The sequence below is a fragment of the Medicago truncatula genome, chromosome 7, assembly GCF_003473485.1.
Source record: "Medicago truncatula cultivar Jemalong A17 chromosome 7, MtrunA17r5.0-ANR, whole genome shotgun sequence".
In the NCBI taxonomy this organism is placed as follows: domain Eukaryota; kingdom Viridiplantae; phylum Streptophyta; class Magnoliopsida; order Fabales; family Fabaceae; genus Medicago; species Medicago truncatula.
This window is the reverse complement of record NC_053048.1, coordinates 23,771,444-23,791,735: the sequence shown is the minus strand read 5'-3', so window position 1 is coordinate 23,791,735 and position 20,292 is coordinate 23,771,444. Positions and strand designations below refer to the sequence as shown.

The 20,292-nt window shown below is 36.9% G+C and overlaps 1 protein-coding gene and 1 pseudogene across 2 annotated transcripts; one reads left to right on the top strand and one right to left on the bottom strand.

Moving 5' to 3' along the window:
* The first annotated feature begins 2,703 nt into the window (after positions 1-2,703).
* On the top strand, positions 2,704-5,690 carry LOC25499928 (heat shock 70 kDa protein 18-like; annotated as a pseudogene).
* Positions 5,691-7,603: 1,913 nt separating this feature from the next.
* LOC25499926 (eukaryotic translation initiation factor 4G) lies at positions 7,604-16,982 on the bottom strand. Of its 2 annotated transcripts, none has more exons than XM_024771586.2 (10): positions 16,842-16,982; positions 16,460-16,724; positions 14,782-14,921; positions 14,491-14,637; positions 14,262-14,332; positions 14,096-14,152; positions 12,588-13,817; positions 9,481-12,491; positions 8,380-8,574; positions 7,604-8,273 (listed from the first exon to the last, which is right to left on the bottom strand). In XM_024771586.2, exons 2-10 carry the CDS (start codon positions 16,618-16,620, stop codon positions 7,943-7,945), a joined length of 5,343 nt encoding a protein of 1,780 aa, XP_024627354.1. In that variant the 5' UTR covers positions 16,621-16,724; positions 16,842-16,982; the 3' UTR covers positions 7,604-7,942. The 2 variants fall into 2 exon arrangements, with proteins under 2 accessions (XP_024627354.1, XP_013448456.1); XM_013593002.3 differs by having other exon boundaries at positions 14,262-14,329.
* Between the last annotated feature and the right edge of the window lie 3,310 nt (positions 16,983-20,292).

The following is a 20,292-nucleotide window of genomic DNA, read 5'->3' as shown; positions in this document are numbered from 1 at the left end:
AGTATAGTAAATATAATTTTTTTTTTTTTTTTGAATTACACCAATAATATAGGATTCTTATTGGCAAATTTGTTTAAGGCTATAATTGAAAGTGAAAAAGTCATCCAAAAACCAAGTGGTCTCTTTATATATAGTATATAGAACTAGCATTTAGACATGCATTTTGTGTCTGTTTGTCCACTTGTTTTATTGCACTAACATGTAAATATGAGGAATATTTTTTCTGAAATTTTAATTTTGATTAAAATTATAGTGATAAAATAGATTTTTTTTTTTGACAATATAAAATAGATGTTTGTGACTACCAAATTGTAGTAAATTATATTTATCTTTTAGCAATATAATATAAATTCGTATCTTTTTCAATAACATCAATAATGTGGCATTGTTATAGACACATTTGATTAGGGTATAATTAAAATAGCGAAAAATTCAGACCAAAATCTTCTATCCTTTATATATTTGTTGCATATATTGATGTAATCTCATTACCTTTTTATGTTTTGTTTATATTCCTTTTTAAAGAGAACCGGTTACACTTTTATCCATTATCTTTTTGTACTATGTTTTTATTAAGAGAATCAATTTCATTTTTATTATATCAAAATGTTATTTTAAAAGTAAGTGGAGTAGATGGTAAAATCGACCGATAAACCTCCGGTCCAGGAAAAAAAAGGTGTATCCTCTTTATATATTGGTATAGATTAAAATTATAGGTATAAAATAGATGTTAACGACAATCAAATTGTAACAAGTTATGTTTATCTTTTAGCAATAATATGACAAATACGATAAAATCTTATCTTTTTTTTTTTTTGAATAAATCAAAATGGAATATATTGTTCAACGAAAAGTGATTCACCCTGTACAAGGTGTGCTAAAAGAGATGAATCACCCAATATCTGTTACAAGGACACGACCCCTAAAAAGAGAGTGCCGCCATCGGCCAAAAATAAAATTACATGACATCCATATAAAGGAGTGGGTGTCTCCACCAATCATGGAAACCAAAAGAAAAAGGAACATTATTCGAAGATAACCATAAAAAGGAATTCAACTTCACTTTTTCAAGAACACTGTGAGGATCGATTACCGCATTTTTTAATACACAGTTGTTTCTATCCTTCCATATTGCCCAAGCACAAGCAAGCCAAATGACCTTAAAATAAAGATGAGCAGCTCTCGGCATACCTCAAGATGAATAAACTGAATGTAGTGATCCTTAATCAATCCTGGAAAGACAAAAGAAAAGCCAAGTCAATGACAGACTAAGTACCAAACACTCCTAATTAAATCACAACCAACGAAGAGATGATCCGTCATCTCGATGTTACCACCCTCCAACACACAAGTTATCATTAGGTTGAAGAACATGTCGTCTCACCAAGTTGGATCTTGTTGGAATCCTGTCTTTAAGAAGACGCAAAGCAAAAAGAGACACTTTGGAAGGAACCAGCTTATGTCAAACATTGTTGTCTGCACCATCAACCACCAGCTCATCTACAACTGTTAGGAAACGGTAAGTCCCGCGAACCGAATAACCGTGGATCGAATCCAACAACCACCTCGAATAGTCCAGAATATTATCCTGCAAAATAACGTTATTTAACAAGGCAAGGCACTCCCTCATGCTATCTTCTTCCCATGCCAACAATAGTCGCCTCCACATCCAAGCGTTTCCTCCTTCCTCCTATCCCAATCTCAACATATCCTCCACCGAACACTCCTGAAGCACTGATAACTCATATAGACGGCTGAACTGAAGCCTTAAAGGTGCTCCATCCAGCAATTTATCAGTCCAAAAGAAAGTATACGGCCATTACCAACTACCCGCCTAGTATTGTCATCAAACCAATTCCCCACTCCCAACCCAACCCCATCGCTCACGAGACACATCATCCGCCACCACCCAGATGCATGTCTCCCCCTTCCCGAATTCGACCACCCTCCTCCCCGTACCGGGCCTTTAACACTCGGTGCCACAACCCTTCCTTATCCACCAACAACCTCCAGCACCACTTCCCTAACAATGATAAATTAAATTCCCCTAACCTCCGAACTCCAAAACCACCACGACTCAGTGATAAACAAATAAAATCTTATCGCTTTCAATAACATTAAAACAATGTAACATTGTTATATAATTGGAATAATAAAAAATCTAGCCAAAATCATTTATCCCTTTATGCATTGTTCCATATATTGATGCAATCTCATTATCTTTTTATGTTGTTTCTTCTATTTTTTAAGAGAACCGGCTACACTTTTATCCATTATTTTTATGTACTTTGTTTTTTTTCTTCCTTTTTTAAGATTAAGAGAGTCAAATTCATTTTTATTATGTCAATCTGTTATTTTAACACTAAGTGCACTGAAGGATAAATTTGATCAATCAAACTCGGAGGAAGGTTTGTTCCAATACCATAGAGTCAGGAGTTTTTTTTTGAGGGATCATAGAGTCAGAAGTTAATCGTAGAAATAAAATTTGGAAGCATGAAACAAACCCACCTCAAAAAGAGGCTTTTAGTTTTCAAAAACAAGTAACTTGTTCATTACTATTTCTTCAAACATAAAAGAACAGTTTTGCATTGGAAGAAACCCTAAGTAGACCTTTTCTTCTTACTCACGCTTCAGTTTATAACCAAGGTAGAGTTCTTTCGTTTTCTCGTGGATTTTAACCTTATTCGTTTTTATTGTAAGATTATGGCAAACAATAATGAAGGGTGTGCCATTGGAATAGACCTTGGGACGACATACTCTTGTGTTGCCGTATGGCATGAAGAACATGGTAGAGTTGAGATCATTCACAATGATCAAGGAAACAAAATTACTCCTTCTTTTGTTGCTTTTGCTAAAGATGAAAGGTTGATCGGTGATGCCGCTAAGAATCAAGCTGCCATAAACCCAGAAAACACCGTCTTTGGTAATGTTTTATTCTCTACTTGGTCTATCTTAGTATACAATCTATTATATACTACTGAGACCTCCTTGTCTCTATGAATGTTACACATATGTTTAATCTTCAGTGATGTTGGTAGGTTAAATTTTTACTATAAGTTTTAGGCCGTGTCGATCCAAGGGTACGACTACTAAAACCCTAAATTTAGGCCACCCTACCAAAAATTATTTTTTATTAGATTTCATGATGTGCTGGCAAAAAATAGCACATATATTTAAAACTTGTTTTAGGCTTCCCTTACTATTGAAAAATATTGGTTGGCAGGTATGTTTTTGTCACTGGTTTTTTGGGATATTTTGTGATGATTCAATTTTTTATTGATATTTGAGATTTTTAAGGACTATAAGTTCTTATATTTCATTATTAAAAAAAATACTTACTTTTCATTTATCAAAAACAAATATTTACTCATATATTTATAGTTATATATGCTTGCATCCCATGTTAACATGACAAATGAATGATAGTATATATTTATTAACATTATTTTGACAGATGCTAAGAGACTAGTTGGTAGGAAGTTTAGTGATCCTGTGGTCCAAAAAGATATAATGTCGTGGCCATTCAAGGTCATTGCGGATATGAATGACAAACCAATGATTTCCCTCAAGTACAAGGGACGGGAGAAACACTTTTGTGCAGAGGAAATCTCGTCTATGGTACTTGTGAAGATGCGGGAGATTGCTGAGGCATATCTGGAATCACCGGTTAAAAATGTTGTGATTACAGTGCCAGCTTATTTCAATGATTCTCAGCGAAAAGCCACCATAGATGCCGGTGCTATTGCTGGCCTTGATGTTTTGAAGATAACGAATGAACCGATTGCTGCAGCTATAGCATACGGCCTTGACAAGAGAACTAAATGTGTGAAAGCACGGAATATTTTTGTCTTTGACCTTGGTGGGGGGACTTTTGATGTGTCTCTCGTTACAATTAAGGATAAGGTCTTCGAAGTTAAGGCCACCGGTGGAGACACTCATCTTGGGGGTGAGGACTTTGATAATAGAATGGTGTACTATTTTGTAGAGGAGATCAAAAGAACGAAAAAATTGGACATTATTGGGAACCCAAAAGCCTTAAGGAGGTTGAGAACTGCATGTGAAAAAGCAAAAAGGACACTTTCTTTTGCCTCTGTGACCAATGTTGAGGTAGACGCTTTATTTAAGGGTGTTAATTTTTCTTCGTCAATCACTCGTGCCAAGTTTGAAGAAATCAATATGGACCTTTTTTATGAGTGCATGGAGATTGTTGAGAAGTGTCTTAGTGATGGTAAGATTGACAAGAGCAGAATTGATGATGTTGTCCTTGTTGGTGGATCTTCTAGGATTCCGAAAGTGCAGCAACTATTGCAGGATTTCTTCAAGGGTAAGGAATTATGCAAGAGCATCAACCCTGATGAGGCTGTTGCTTATGGTGCTGCTGTTCAGGCTGCTTTGTTAAGTGGAAGCGTCAAGAATGTTCCAAACTTGGTGTTGATCGATGTCGCACCACTATCTCTTGGTACGGATTTAATACATGATCCGATGTCATGAGTGTGGTGATTCCTAGGAACACTTCAATTCCTGTCAAGATTACAAAAAAATATATTACAGCTGCAGATAACCAAAAAAGGGTCGTAATTGGCGTCTATGAGGGTGAGAGACCAAGAGCAACTGACAATCATCTTCTTGGTTCTTTCACTCTTTCTGGCTTACCCCCTGCAGCTGCTCGTGGTCATCCTTTTGAAGTATGCTTTGATATCGATCAAAATGGTATTTTGACAGTTTCTGCTATGGACAAATCCACTGGCAGTAAGAATGAGATTACAATAACCAATGACAAAGGAAGGTTCTCGGCTGAACAAATTAAAAGATTGATTAAAGAAGCTGAGGCTTACCGTATCGATGATGAGAAATTCTTAAGAAAGGCAAAAGTAATGAATGCACTGGACAACTGTGTTTACAAAATGAGAAATGTGTTGAAGAAGAAGGAAATTAATTTGATGCTCTCTTCAAAAGAAAATATAAAGATGTATGCCGCAATTACAAATGCCACAAAATTGCTTAATGAGAAATACCGTCAAAATGAAATTGATGTTCTTCAGCATCACTTGAATGAGCTCGAGAGTATGTATGAGCACATTATAGGCAAGTCCTGGTACTGCTAGCTTTTTATGTTCTCAGCTCTATTTTAGTAAGCAAATGCAGACCTCTATGAAGATTAGTTAATATTTGTGGTTTGGTATAATTTGCAATGCACATGTTATTTGACTTGTTTACGTATTTTGCTTCGTTAAGGTTTGATATGGTTAATACTTGAGGTTTGGTATATGCCTGCATTGCAAGTCTTCAAATATGTTTAAGTATTTTAAACGAATGAGTAAATTTATCAATTTGCTTCATACATTGAGTGGAGTAATTAATCTTCGCGTAAATCTTAATATCTGAATTAAAATGCTTATCTGAAGCATTTGCTTCTTCAGTGATTTTGATTTTAAAAATTCGTTGAAAAGTGTAGGGCTGTTAAGGTATGTTAAGATATTTGAAAAATTCGTTCAAATAGTACAACACCGTTTAATGAAGTACACGATTAAAGCCATAATCCAACATCATTCTCTGCTAAAACACAATCATAAACTCTTATTTTCATTCATCAGGCTCAATCTTCACAGGGACGATTTTCATTGGCTTTGGTAATAGAAGCCTCTCCTGATTTAACGTCACCAACATCATCGGAAGTTATGTTCCAATGACCTCTTCAGTCCCACTTTACTGATCGAAGTCTCAATTATAGTTGTGTTGCAGCAAGAATCGCGACATTCTAAGATATCCTACATACAATAATGAAGCAAAATTAATAAATACATGCTGCAGAAACGTCCTTGAAAAGTTTTGATAATAAGTGAATCATCTAACTTTGTCTTACCACATTTTGAGAACCGGTAACCAAATGAGGTTCGTCGATAGTGTAGAATCCATCTTCCGGTCCATTGCATACCTAAACTGATTAAGCTCGCAAAGCTTTAAGTACTTCTCAAAGACATCACAACTCAAACAAAGTGTAACAAACGTTGATAAAGACCAATCTATAAATAAAAATCAAAAACTAAGAAATTTGAAAGCATGGGATTACTGCAATAAAAAATAATATAGTGGATATAGCAGATACATCTAGATACATGAGTTTAAGAAAGAAAATTAGTTTTTAAGTTTACTTTTTAAGAAAGAAAATTAGTTTTTTTTTCATCGGTTAAATGCAGGCTATGAAGCACCGACTCAGACACGAACACCAGACACGTCGACGTCGATAATAATTTAAAAAAAATAACATAATTCAATGTAATCATAAGTGTCGGTGTCATGTCAGACACGATACGCATCCGACAGAAAGTATAGTTTATACAAAATTGCGGTGTGATTTTGTCAAACTCACCACAACACTAAACAAACAATAATTGCAAACCATAGTACAAACACAAAGCTCACAGTTATCTTTAGTCTCCTCTGAATTGAATCTCCATTATCACTACTCACATAGCGTGAGGTTGTGTTTGGTATTTTGGTAGGTTTGTCAAAATTATATGACATCATTAGTTTTCTTTAAACTAGAAAGTGTAATTTTTGCAAAATTATAGTGTGATTTTCTCAAACTCACCTTGATATCAAATACACAACCACTCAATCCCTTCAATATTATAAAATGCATTGTTTTATTAAAAGAAAAAGGAAAAATCGAAATGTCATGATTATATTGAAATCAATAGACCAAATTTGAGTACACCAAATTTTCAATATTAAGGTATTTTAAATTTTTTGATATACAATAGTATAATTTTTATTTTCTAAACTTTTGCACAATATTATGATATCATCTTTATTAGTTATAAATTTATATATTTTTTATAAACATTTATGATACACGACTTTGACTCCACTTATTAAAGTTTCTAGATCCACCCCTACTTATAGTTATATCTATTGCCTTTGAACTCTATCACTACTCATCCTAGTCACAAAAGGCAAAAGGTGTTCAAACTTGGTCCCTCAAATTTCAACTCAAGTGACTAACAGTGACATAACACCACAAACTTGATCAGGTTTGTTCCTCACACTCTGTAGCAAAGTGCAGCTCATTGCTTCTTGAGCCACCAAAAGCACTCTCATACTAAACAAAAAATCAGCACCAACTTTGTGGAGACTCTTCAACTCAAAATGAACACGAAACCAAAATGATTCAATAATAGTATTGCTACAAGTTGAATTGAACCATATTTCAGCGTCGCTCCACATTGATCCTACAAGTTGCAGAATTTTAGTATTGCTCCATAAGAATTGAACCATATTTCAGCGTCGCTCCACTTCTAAATTCTTCCGCCCCAACCGCCAATACAATATTGTAACTCCAATTAGTTACTTGAATTTGAATTCACTCCTTACGATGGAAGTAATTGAAAAAATGTAGAGGAAGAATCAAAACTTTCTTTTAAGACAATCTTCTTTTCATTTACATTTTTGAGCCAGCCTCTTTATTAATTAATGTGCGGAAAATGCCACTGATTGATTTAACAAACTAATTAACACGAGGCATTATCTTAAGTCCATTTACAGGAAACTAGTAAATACAAACATAATCAGCAGCTAACATAATTTAAAACTAGGTACCATATAATGCCCATTCATCACACGTATTTTGACTAAACAACAGAAACTTTTTGGATACACGTTGATCTTGTTGCAGATCAATACGACATTATATTTTCATAGGCAGTTGATTGAATGATACAATACTGATTTAAAAAAATTAAACTCCTCATGACAAACGTTATATATCTGAGCCTAAAATGTCTGATGCTTAACTGTACCTTTCATAATTGTAGTAAAGATATTATTTAGACATAAATCCAAGAATAAAATTGTCACCACCATCACTCCCAGAGGAAAACATTTTTGCAAATTGGAGTATTCTAAAAGCACCAAGACATTAATCTTTCACCGTTCTTATCCCCTAAATGAATTTCTCTAGCTTTCGGGATTTAATAGGCTCTGGCGGCCGGAAGCTTTGCAACTGCAAATTTGAGTTTGTCTGGATCTCATGCAAGAAGGCATCACCCTTATCGGTTTGTATCACTTCCAAGGTGCTTCCAAGAATGTCAGCTGCAAGACCAATCTGTAAGAGGCTTCCTGGTTCCTCTCCGCCGTTGTGTATTAACCGCCCAATATCCTTCAAAGAGACTACATGCTCTGTTATAGATTTGGCGAAAATGCGGCCAAGAAACTCTGGTGCTTTTGGGGCATCCGTAACCACATCTTCCAAATTACTTAGAACAGATTCAAACCTGGCAAAGATACACAGTTATATAAGCAGCAATTTTAATTTATTTTTTTTAAACCATAACGACAGACTCATACAACTAGTCAGTCATGTTATCAAATAAATTGTACCCTTTGATGAGCTGGGCTTGACTTAAGGTACCACCATGAGATTTCACAAGGTCAATCAGCAGTTTGGCCAAAAGATCTCTCTCTGTATCCTTTCTCTCAAATGAGTCTGTGACCCAGACAGAAACCATGGAAGGATGAAAGCTTGTAGAGTTCAGATCTTTGATGCACAAAACAACTTCGTTCACATCTCTAGCACTGAATTACATAACTTACAGTCAGATCGTTATGTGAAAAGATAAGACAACTGGAAAATAAACCATCGCAATAACAGTGCACAAATTAGAAAACAAGTTTGTGTGAAATGCATAGCAAGTTTAATTTAACTTTGCTTCTGTGACAATAGCTAAAAAGCATACAATCTAATCATTGAATAGAAATTAAAATAGGTTGAAAGTTGAAACTTATCCCCCATGCCCATGGAATCAATGAAAGTTGAAATCTTACATTGTAGATAAAAGTAAGGGAAATGTTAACTAGTGCCCCTGAGGCACTTGTTAAGGACCTTAAATAGTAATTTTTTATAAAAGTTTGCGTAATCAAAAAGTAAGTATAAATATACTCATCTAGTTTGTTACACTTTTTAAATGATAAAAGGAAAAAATACAGACATATATATTCATATCGTGTTTGTTACATTTTTTTAATATTTAATATTATTCTTATCTATTTTTACATGTGTTATTTATATTCAAAATTGAGAGCATTTTTGGAAAGAAAAAGCCAGCCCAAAAAAGCTGAAACGGGTTGTTTCTTTATATATAGTATAGATATAGATAAATAATTTAAATATCGCTACTACAACCCTTCAAAGACAACTATTATGTTATGATTTCAGCAATATATTCAAGGAAAAAAAAGACAATAGAGTACGAACTTGAACTTAAATATCGCTACTACAACCCTTCAAGGAATAATATGCATTACTAAGAAGACATAAACAAAAGATTTTCCATGAAAAATCAGGACATGCTCGGCATATCGAGGATTATACTTCCAAGAAAAATGATGAATACCCAGCTAGAAATCATGCTTCTCAGAAAGAATATAATTGGCACAAGCTTAAACAAAGAGAATAGAAAACACATGAATAGTATGCAGTACCTGTAGTATTCTCTAATTGCTGCCATGGACATGTTCTGTAGTTGCTCTTCTGACATGCCCTTTTCTGACGAGGTATTCTGGGAGACTGTCGTCTCTTGTGCTCGAGCAGGAGGTGAAATTACAACAGGTCTGTCAAGTAACCTATCTGCATTTCTTAGATCCCTGTTGCCATAATTCATATTATGCTCATGAGCACTTGTTTGATTTGGACTAGAAAATCTATTCGGAACATATCTTGATGTGAGGTCCTCTCTAGGGTTGAATGAAGTGCGATCCGATGAAGTACTATAACCGTTAGGACCAGCAAAGCTTGAAACTGCAGGTGGACCTCTAATGGACATTCCTCTAGCAAGACCACCTTGGGGTACCAAGGTTATTGAGTCATCACCTAAAGGCCTTTGAGGCAAGGGAATAGACAGTGTCCTAGCCTCGTAAGATTGCCTTTCATACCCACGGGCATCCTGAGAACCATATCCACGAACTTGAGTAGGCAATCCACCCATCTGAGCATTAGGAGAGGATAACATAGATGAGCCTCTTGAACCAAAATCCATAGGGACCCTTCTTGCCGCATTAATACCCATACCACGACCCGTCCTACCTGCTTGGGATTGCCTCTCTTGGGAAGCATCTCGGTGCACCTCTTCAATCTTCTTTGGACCTTCAACCTTTCTCCTTTGCTGCCATCGATTCTTTCTCAAATCAATGGTATCTTTCAACATGAACCTCAACCTAGAAGATAAGTTCATGTTGTTTGATAATAATTTAATCCTTTCAAAATATACATCCATATGTTCCTTGGCTTTGGGGTGGTCAATCATCTCCCCAATAGTACTCATCAGTTTGCACAGAGCTTCAATATCTTCTTCATCAGGATTCTGACACTGACCCAGTAACTTTTTGATGCACTCGTGCATTATCCTCTCTGTCAGCATTTTCTTCTTATATAGTTCTCCAATTAATCTGATATTACCCAACATTCGTCTTCTAGCCTTGGTTCGTTTCTCTTCTCTTTCCTCATCAGACTGTTTCACCTCACCCTCATCAGCTTTATTAGCTTCTTCTTGCTCTCTTTCACCCCTCTCAAATTCTTCCTGGCACTTGTTTAACAATAATCTCTTGAATGTTATTTTTTCATTGTCTTGACTAAGATCAGGCAATGCAACTGCCAGATGAAAACAGAAATTTGCATACATTTCACAGAAGGTAGGTTCCATCAAGGCCTTCTCAAAGATTTGTGAGATGACACCAGTGAGAGTGACTGCATTGTCAATATTAACTGCTTTTACCTGCTCAAAAAGCTTCTCAAAATTCTGGGGAGTTAGCTTGTTCAATATGCCTTTTAACTGCCTCTGCTTCGCCTGTTCCTCATCTGTCACTTTGCCCACCTCATACTTCTTTTCAGCTTTGTGCATCGTCACCAAAGGAGACTGAGAAGGAGATGGAATTAAACCTCTCTGCTGGAAGTTAGCAGCACGCTGCCACCTTTCACTATCAGGGCTATTTCTTTGCACTCCACTCTGATTTACCATGGATTGCATTGGCCCAGAAAGAATCGCTCCACCATACGGCAAAGCTGTCGGTGTGTGTGGATTCCCTAAAACACCAGAATTACCTCCTTGGCCAGGTCGGAATCCTGTATTACCTCCAATTACATCCAAACGCAAATCAGAACGAAAAGCACCAGAAACTTTATTCCATTTGTCGTCCTTAATAACACCACTTCCACGACGATCCATCCGAGTCACCCCACCTGACCTATCTGTATTTCTTCCAGTAGAAGAATGTGTGCGTTCAAGAACATGAGAACCAATATTGGAACTCATCAACGCTTCAGCTATGTCTGCCGTGATTTCAAACCCTACAGGAAGATCAGAGCATTGCTCTGCAAATTTCAAAAGGAAATCTCGAGAGTACTTTTTGTCAGTAATTGCACTTCCATTGCTATCCAGTTGAGGTTTATCTGATACTTCTAGCTTTGGTGTGGATATGTCAGCAGCATCCTCCCAGTCCTCAAGCTCGGCCTTACTCTGTCTAGACTGTTCATTTGCAACTGTAGCTGGCTGAGCAGCATCCATCAGCAGCTGCTTCAAATTTTCAGAAGTAGAAACATTTGCAGCGCTCTCTGAAGTTGCAACAGCTTCTTTATTTTCCTCAGGTCCCTTGTAAGCGTTATAAAGATCAGATGTTGAACCAGAAGCATCTGCCTTCTGAAGAATTTCCTTTCGTTTCTTTTTCCCCTTTGATGTACCTTTCACCTTACTTGGCTCTAAAATTGGCCTGTCCACAGTAACAGATGCTGCGGGAAGAGACTCTGAGCCAGTGCCAGAATCCTCTGAACTATCCTTGCACTGTTTTGATGTTGTTTCGAGATAGCCAGAAGATTGATGATCTGATGTGCCAGAATTTGTAGATGTATCTTCATTACTAACTACACTGTCATTTCTGCTTAAAGAGACATTTTTAGAATCCAATACAGAAGTCGATATGCCTAAATTATCAGCCATCCGGTCACAATCTGTGTTGCAACTTGCAGATTCAATTTCATCCTGTCCTTGCAGCCCAGTCCTCAAAGGTATAACCCCAGTGCTTAACTCTGAAGCCCCTTTTTTGAGGGGGTTGAAGTCTGCCGTATCATCACTCTGCACAGTTGAAATTTCAGTTTTATCGCCAACTAATTCGTTCTGCCTCAATAGTTTATCCTCCTGGGATAATTCATCTAGCTCATCAATTTTATGATTGTTCAAACTATCCACAGCTTGAGTAACAGGTCCTTCAGCTGAAGCACAAGCAGAAATCTGTGTAGAACCATTGGTCTTTTCTTCAACAGAAGACATGCTCTCACTGGTAGCTGAAAATGCGCTAGCAACTGTTGTTAATAGATCTTCTTTAGCAATTGCTGCAGAATAGGTTGTTTTATTTCCTACAACTTCAGAAACTACACAATCAGAGATACCACCATCAACAGGTAGGGAAGGTTCATTAGCCACCGTAGAAGATTGTACAGCCACCTGTTACGAAAAAAAAATAAAAGGATATTCACAAGACTTGAAACATACTGAGATGATATTAGGAAAAGGGTTTTTGAATCACTACCACTTTTGTACCTGATGCTGCAATTGGCCTTTCTTCTGTAGTTTCTTCTGATTACCCTTCAAAGAATTTGACCTACTAAGAGATTCCTTGTTTCTGCCTTCATTATTGGATACTACTGAAACAGAATGCTCACTAAAAGCAGTTGAAGAAGGCAACAAGGAAGCTGATGTGATCTTCTCAGTAGAAGCAGATGCAGCATTAGATTGTGGCGAAGAGATTTCAGAACAAATTACAGGCCCTTTATGTGGCACTAAAGGGTGAGCACCACTAGATATTACTGAGGAACTAGGAGATCCACCCTTTTGAGCACCAGAAATATTGGAATTGGAAAATGACGAGTCCACTTTATCAGATGCACCACTTGGCTTTATAGATACAGACGATACTCCTATAAGAGTTGGCGAGATTGCTTTAGGCGCATCACGGGAAAATTCTAGATTACGTGGTACAACATTGCCAGGAATAGAAGTAACAGTTTTATTGTCAGGCTGGGAAGTATGAGATGATGAATTAGTAAAACCAACATTTTGTGAACCGTGGCTCACGGCATAATTAATTCTTGGTGGCTGAATGTTAGGTGTTATATGAGCATGAGAAGCAGCAAACGGCTGGACAGATGGAGATTGAGAGGGCATGCCAGAATGAGACCTAGCACCTGATGACCCACCATCATCGGCCCTTTTATCAAGTCTAAGCTCTTCATGGGTATCAGGGTGAGTTATTTTCACAGGAGTAGTTTTACGAGGTACAGCAAATTTTCCTCCTTGCTGTGGCGAATATTGTGGGTTGATGCCCATACCCATGTTTCCAAACTGATGGGGCAATTGATGACCAATTTGAGGACCGTAACCTATATTTTGGCCTTGATGCATCATTCCTTGTGGATGCATGGGATGAACAAATACCTGTTGTTGCACTTGTGGAGCGTTTCCAATTGGAAAAGGCATTGGTAAAGCATGAGATTGAATTTGTGGATTAGCAGCACCAAAATGTACAGGTGCCTGTGACTGGTGATATGGCATTGACATTGAAATTCCAGGATGAGGAATAACAGAAGGCTTGTGCATCAGGCTAGCTGGGGGTAAAGATGACACTTGAGTATCCTGTTTTGCCCTTGTACCAGTATGAGCCTCCCCACCTTTAGATTGGCCAGTCACACCTGCACCCTTATTCACTGGCAGCTGCTTTGGAACAGGAGGTATTGGCACAGGAAGAACGGGCCTTGAAGAATCATGACGAGCCTGAAAGTTATGAAATTAAACACTATAAATTCTCGCCTTGCTATGAAAACAACCAGACTACATCAACTTCAACAAGACTAAGTAAAAATATTTAGATGTTACTCCTTTGTCAGCTTCTATTACAGAAAAGGGATACGTAAGAGGTGTCAGAATCAGTGACCACCAATTACATCCTCTTTCCTTCTAAAGGATTTAGCAGTGATGGGAGATCTATATTTTAGACTGTTGTATAAATAAATAACAAGGAGATAAAAGGGGAAAAAAGATAAAAAGCAAACCTGATCACGCTTCTGCTCATCTATATTAGGAGGAGCGGAGCTTGTGCGAGCAGGAATCTGCATACATTATAATAGAACATGATCAACTCCCCCCCTAAATACAGGCAGCATTATGTAATACAAAACTTCAGTTGTATGCTAAGTAACTTGCAGGTGAGAAACTTACTGTCATCACATTCACAGTGCCAGGACTAATAGATCCAAATTGGAAAGGGAATGCTTTAGATGCATCTCCTGCTGAAGATAGCAATAATCAGATCATTCTCACAGGTAATAAGCACGAAAAAAGGTATATTTCAACAATGACCCTACCCTATACAAGAATTAAGGAACCAAAAAACTTATTCCACATCTTATGTGCTACATAAAAACCTACATGAGTAGTAATAACATACCCTTAACAGGAGTTGTAGGTGCTACCGAATCAGAACTCACGGAGGGAGATTGAGAAATAGGAGCTTTAGGAACAACGGTGCTTCTCTGTGCAGCTGATGATTCAGATGGCTTGGCAGTTGCATTTGTAACTGATGCACCAGACCCTCCTATGATATAACATATATGAGTATCGTCAACAAAAGACAATCACATCTTACCAAACACTACATTTCCATATATAAAATGGAATGCAAGTAATTTTAACACAACCAATCACTGAAAAAATAAACTATTCTGATGTCCAAGCTTACCGTGAAATTGCGGCTGTACATGGGAACCATTCGGTGTTGCTCGGACTGCAGAAGCATAATTAGACTCGGCTGAATTCGCCTGGGTAGGGTTTACCCTAGATGGTCCACCTTGTGCATGATTATTAGGTTTCTTGTTAAAACTAACAAAAGCAACAATCAATATCAATAAAAATGGAGGAAAAATGTAGAATTTTCTTCAACAAAATAAAAATGGACGAAAAATGAAAATGTATAAACTATACATATATATAGAGAGATACTGAGTTTTGGTGTAGCTTTTTTAATCCAAATTCCCCCTTTATTTACAATTTTATCCCTCATCACTGAATCAAATAACTGAACTTTTTTAAACACTCACACAACATAGAGTTCAAATTTAATGCATTGTCGGTGTAAAAGTTTTACACTTAAGAAACGAAACAACTAATCATGTGTGTGACTTCAAAAGTGGTTATTGATAAAAGTCAAAACACTTCTAATGATCTAACAATTATGATAGACCAACAGTGTAAAAAAAAATTATATTGACCATGTATATTCATTGAATCCTACATATATATCAAAGGGATGCCAAATTTGGTGTAACATTTTTTTCTTCCAATTTTACTCTTCATTTAAACAATTTTAGGTTTGTTTGGATTGGCTTATTTGAGCATATCTACCAGCATAAGCTTTGTGGGGTTTCACTTGGGTGACTGTGCAGTGTGGCAACTTTGGTGCCTTTGTTCTTGTCTCTCTCTTAACCAATCATTTTCTCTAATCTAAATAATTTAATTTAATCATTCATCCATCCCCAAAATACACTAAAGTCACCAAACTCCAAAGTCACCCAAGTGAAATAGCTTTGTAAGACTGTTTGGGAGAACTTATAAAAACAGCTTATAACATTGTTCATAAGCTGATTTACCTTATTTTCATAAGTTCTCTAAGATCTTATGAAAAGAGCTTATAGCTTATACAAAAACAATTTAACTTTTTTTTTTATCTTTTGATCTAGAAATAGCTTACACATAAGCGCTTGTGCTTATCATGATAAGAACTTGTGCTATAAGTTGTAAATAAGGTGTTTATCTATAATTTGATCTTTTTGTACCCACCAATAGAACTAAAACAAATTCTTTGACAAATAAGTAACTTCTAATAATGAGTTTTAATTTATATACGCCGTTAGTGAAACAAGTTTTACACATGCACCTAATAATGTGGTGCTGCATCATTAATTGAGTTAAAAACACATACTTGTCACCTGGCAGCACATCATTGGATGCATGTGTAAACCTGATTAACTAAAGAATTTAATTTATTATATATACACTGTCAATATTGGGTGCATGTGTAAAACTGATTAACTAAAGAGTTTAATTTATATACACTGTCAGTGCAAACAAGTTTTACACAAGCATCTATTGATGTGTTCCCGCATCATTTAATGAGTTAAAAACACACGACTTGACATACTCTTCAATTGATGTGGCAGCACATCGTTGAATGCAAGTGTAAAACTTGTTTACACTGACAGTTACAATTACATCGGAAAAACTGTAAAGACATACGGAAGCTTGTAATAATCATATAATGTTTTCACATAAACAAACAACACTATAAAATCATATATCAAAATCTACAACAACAACAAAAAAAAACATGATTTATCAAAAACCCTAATTAACTAACTAACCTCCGAGAAGAGGAGAGAGAAGGCGCGGCGGCGCCGGTGCCGGCCTTAACGTAAGAAGCACCGCCGGTGTTACCTCGGTGTTGATTGAAGCTGGCGGATCGGCCGGTGGTCCGTCGATATGTGGCGTCGCTCTTATCGGACTTTGATTGATTATAGGACATAAATTCAAACCCTTAATTCTTCAATAAATTCAAAATTTGAGTAACCAAAAAAAGAAAAAAGAAAAGGAAAAAAAAAAAGAGGGGTTTTTCCCCCTCAAATTTTCCTGCAATAAAACAAGTAGATTAGATCGAAATTGACATGATCATAGTTAAGATTAAGAGAGTGAAGCGAGAAGGTGAAGAGTGTGTGAAATTAGGGTTTAGAGAAAGAGTATAGTTACCTTAGACGACAATAGAGAGAGAATCTTCGAAGGATAGAATGGGAAAGAGAGAGAAAAGTGAGAAATGGTGTTCGGTGAGAGAAGAAGAGGCTGTTTTAACAAAAAAATTAAAGTGTAATTAAAATAATTAAAACAAATTTTTTTCTTACTGAAAAATTAATATGAATTTAATTAGTAGTGTAATTACTAATTATGGTGTTTTATTATTGTTATTAGCCTTGCCACCAAATCCTAAATTATATTATTTTAAAATTAAAAAAAGAAACTTTTGTAATTGTTTGATTGTGTCAGATCGTGGCTTTCGTATTTTCAGATTTCGTGGGATATAGCAATGCTCTTAAGTGAGTCTAGTGGCGTGGAATTGTCGGGGTGTAGTTGTAACGCCCACTTTCGTTTAATCGTTTATTTAATCGAGTTTAGACAATTATATTATAATTATATAGTATAAGCATGATTTTGATATGTTTTGATGATTTACGATGATTTTGATGATTTGATTGATGACGTGATAAGTTATGAGTTTTGGAGGATTTGATTATGATATGAGATTTATTTTATTGTTAAATAAAATAAAGATTTGAAAATATTATAAAATATTTAGTTGAGGGCTGTTTTGATATTTTAGATAGTTTTGGGGGAGAAAGTGAGATAAGATAAGTTATTAGAAAGAGGTATAAATAGGGAAGACCTAATATCTTTAGAAAACTATTGTACGTGAAAACTTTTGGAAAAAGGGAGAAAAGCTTAGAGAGGAGCAAGAGACCAAGAGTGCTGCGATTTTCTTCAAACAAGGTAAGGGTGAGACTAATGATTCAATAGCATTGATCGTTGTAATTCTGATGATTAATTGACAAAGTTAGGATTGATTTAGAAAAGTTTTGGAATTAGGTCAAAACCCTAAAAATTGATGATCAAACGGTAAAACTTGTTTAGATTGATGTAGAAACCGTCCTTTAACCTTAGAACATGTTTAGGATGGATTATGGAATCAAAATTAGGCTTTGAACCATGTTGTGTGATGGATTTTTGAGAAAAACCCTAGTCTGCCCGTGCTTCTGTTCATCGCTCGCCACGGCGAGTGATGATCCTCGCCTCGCGAGTGATGAACTTCATCACTCGCCACGCGAGCCCTTCCCTTTCGCCTCGCGAGTTGTTTGGTTCAACTCGCCATGGCGAGCAATCCCCTTCGCCTCGTGAGTTGTGTGACGCAGCTCGCCACTACGAGCCACCTTACTCGCCATAGCGAGCTAAGGCAGAGTGCATGTTAGATTTCGTGTTTCGACCTTTTTAGTTGAATCTTGTATGCCTTAGAGTGCCTGAACATACCTAGTATTGATTAGGAATGAATGTATGATCAGAGGGAACCCATAACAACATTAGTTTGGGAGATGAGTGGTACTCGCCATGGCGAGTAAGTGCTCTCGCCTCGCGAGTACAACCAGAATGAACTTGTTAGTGTGTTTGTGCGATCTGTGTCGCACTTGTTGATCAAGAGTGAACCCCTAACTGGTAATGAGACCTAGTGATGTTGTTAAATGCAGTCTGTAGAGTTGTCTAAGTCATGATAATATTAATTGAACGTGAGCTAATGTAATGTATATTTATGCAAGATGTGAAGATTTGATAATGATACAATTTATGCGCTATTGATATAATGATATCATCTTGTTATGTGACCTGTTTATGCTGCTTCCGTTATTTAACTAAGTGCATAAGTATTATGATGAAGTTTAGCTCCAAATTATTGGATGCATGTTGATAAGTTGATTTCGATGTTTTGTTCATATGTGTCCATGCATAGCATCTCATTGAGCTTAGTCCTCACCACGAATATTAGGAGCTTTGTCCTCCGCACGATTAAAGTATATTAATACTTATGATGACGATTGGTACCACATGCATATAAGGAGTCTAAGAGCATTGTCACATTGTCATGATTAAGATGCCTTGTTGATAATGATTGAATATGTGATTACGTGATAAGTGTTTATTGATTATGTTATGTTATTCATAATGATTGGATATATGATTACGTGATAACTGTTTAGCATTTATGCAAAGTTAATAATGGAATGATTATGATGTTAATTTATGATTCACAATTACATTGATTAATGTTGTTTTATTATGAAATCTCACCCCTTCTGCTTGAAAATGTTGCCCTTCGTATGGGTAACTTGCAGGTGATCGTGCTTAGTGTGCAGTTGCCGTCGTGAGTGGCCTTGCCTTCACTGTGTCGTCTAGGTCGCTCTGATACGTAACGGGATCGGGTTTTATGCTATAACATGCTTCATTCTCTTACGTGAACTGCCATGAATATTTACTGTTTTGATTAACTCTTTTGAGATACTTGTTGGGCCTGCGTGCCAAAACGTTTCATGAATTATGGTTATGATTTTCCGCTGCAATGTTTAAGATATTGGTTAAATTATTATTTAACTGTTGGATTACGTTATATGTGATATCCCGTTGTTTGATGTTTACTCTGATAAATGTTATGTTTTTAAAGAAATTTTGATATTGGGAAAACGGGGTGTTACAATTGGTATCAGAGCAGGTCGATCCGTCCGGTCAATTAGAGAGTCGTGTCGAGTCCTAGTAATATTTATATTACTATCTTATGTTGTTGTTGCTACTTTTGAAGAACCTCGGAAATGGCTGGAAGAAACGATGCTGCGTTAGCTGCTGCCCTACAAGCTGTTGCCCAAGCTGTGGGACAACAACCTAACGCAAATGCTGGTGCGAATGCTGAAGCTAGGATGTTGGAGACTTTCATGAAGAAGAACCCTCCGACTTTCAAAGGACGTTATGACCCTGATGGAGCCCAGACGTGGCTTAAGGAGATTGAGAGGATTTTCCGGGTTATGCAGTGCACTGAAGATCAGAAGGTGCGGTTTGGTACTCATCAGCTAGCCGAGGAAGCTGATGATTGGTGGGTTGCTCTTCTGCCTACCCTTGGGCAGGAGGGAGCTGTTGCGACTTGGGCTGTTTTCAGGAGAGAGTTCCTGAGAAGATACTTTCCGGAAGATGTTCGCGGGAAGAAGGAGATCGAGTTCCTTGAGTTGAAGCAAGGAAACATGTCTGTGACAGAGTATGCTGCCAAGTTCGTGGAGCTGTCAAAGTTCTACCCGCACTATACTGCTGAGAATGCTGAGTTCTCGAGATGCATCAAGTTCGAGAACGGTTTGAGGCCCGACATCAAGAGGGCGATTGGGTATCAACAACTGAGAGTTTTTTCAGGATTTGGTTAATAGCTGCAGGATCTACGAAGAGGATACGAAGGCTCACTACAAGGTAGTGAATAAGAGAAAGGGCAAGGGACAGCAGAGTCGTCCTAAGCCGTACAGTGCCCCTGCTGATAAAGGGAAACAGAAGATGGTCGATGTTAGGCGGCCTAAGAAGAAGGATGCTGCAGAGATTGTGTGTTTCAATTGTGGTGAGAAAGGCCACA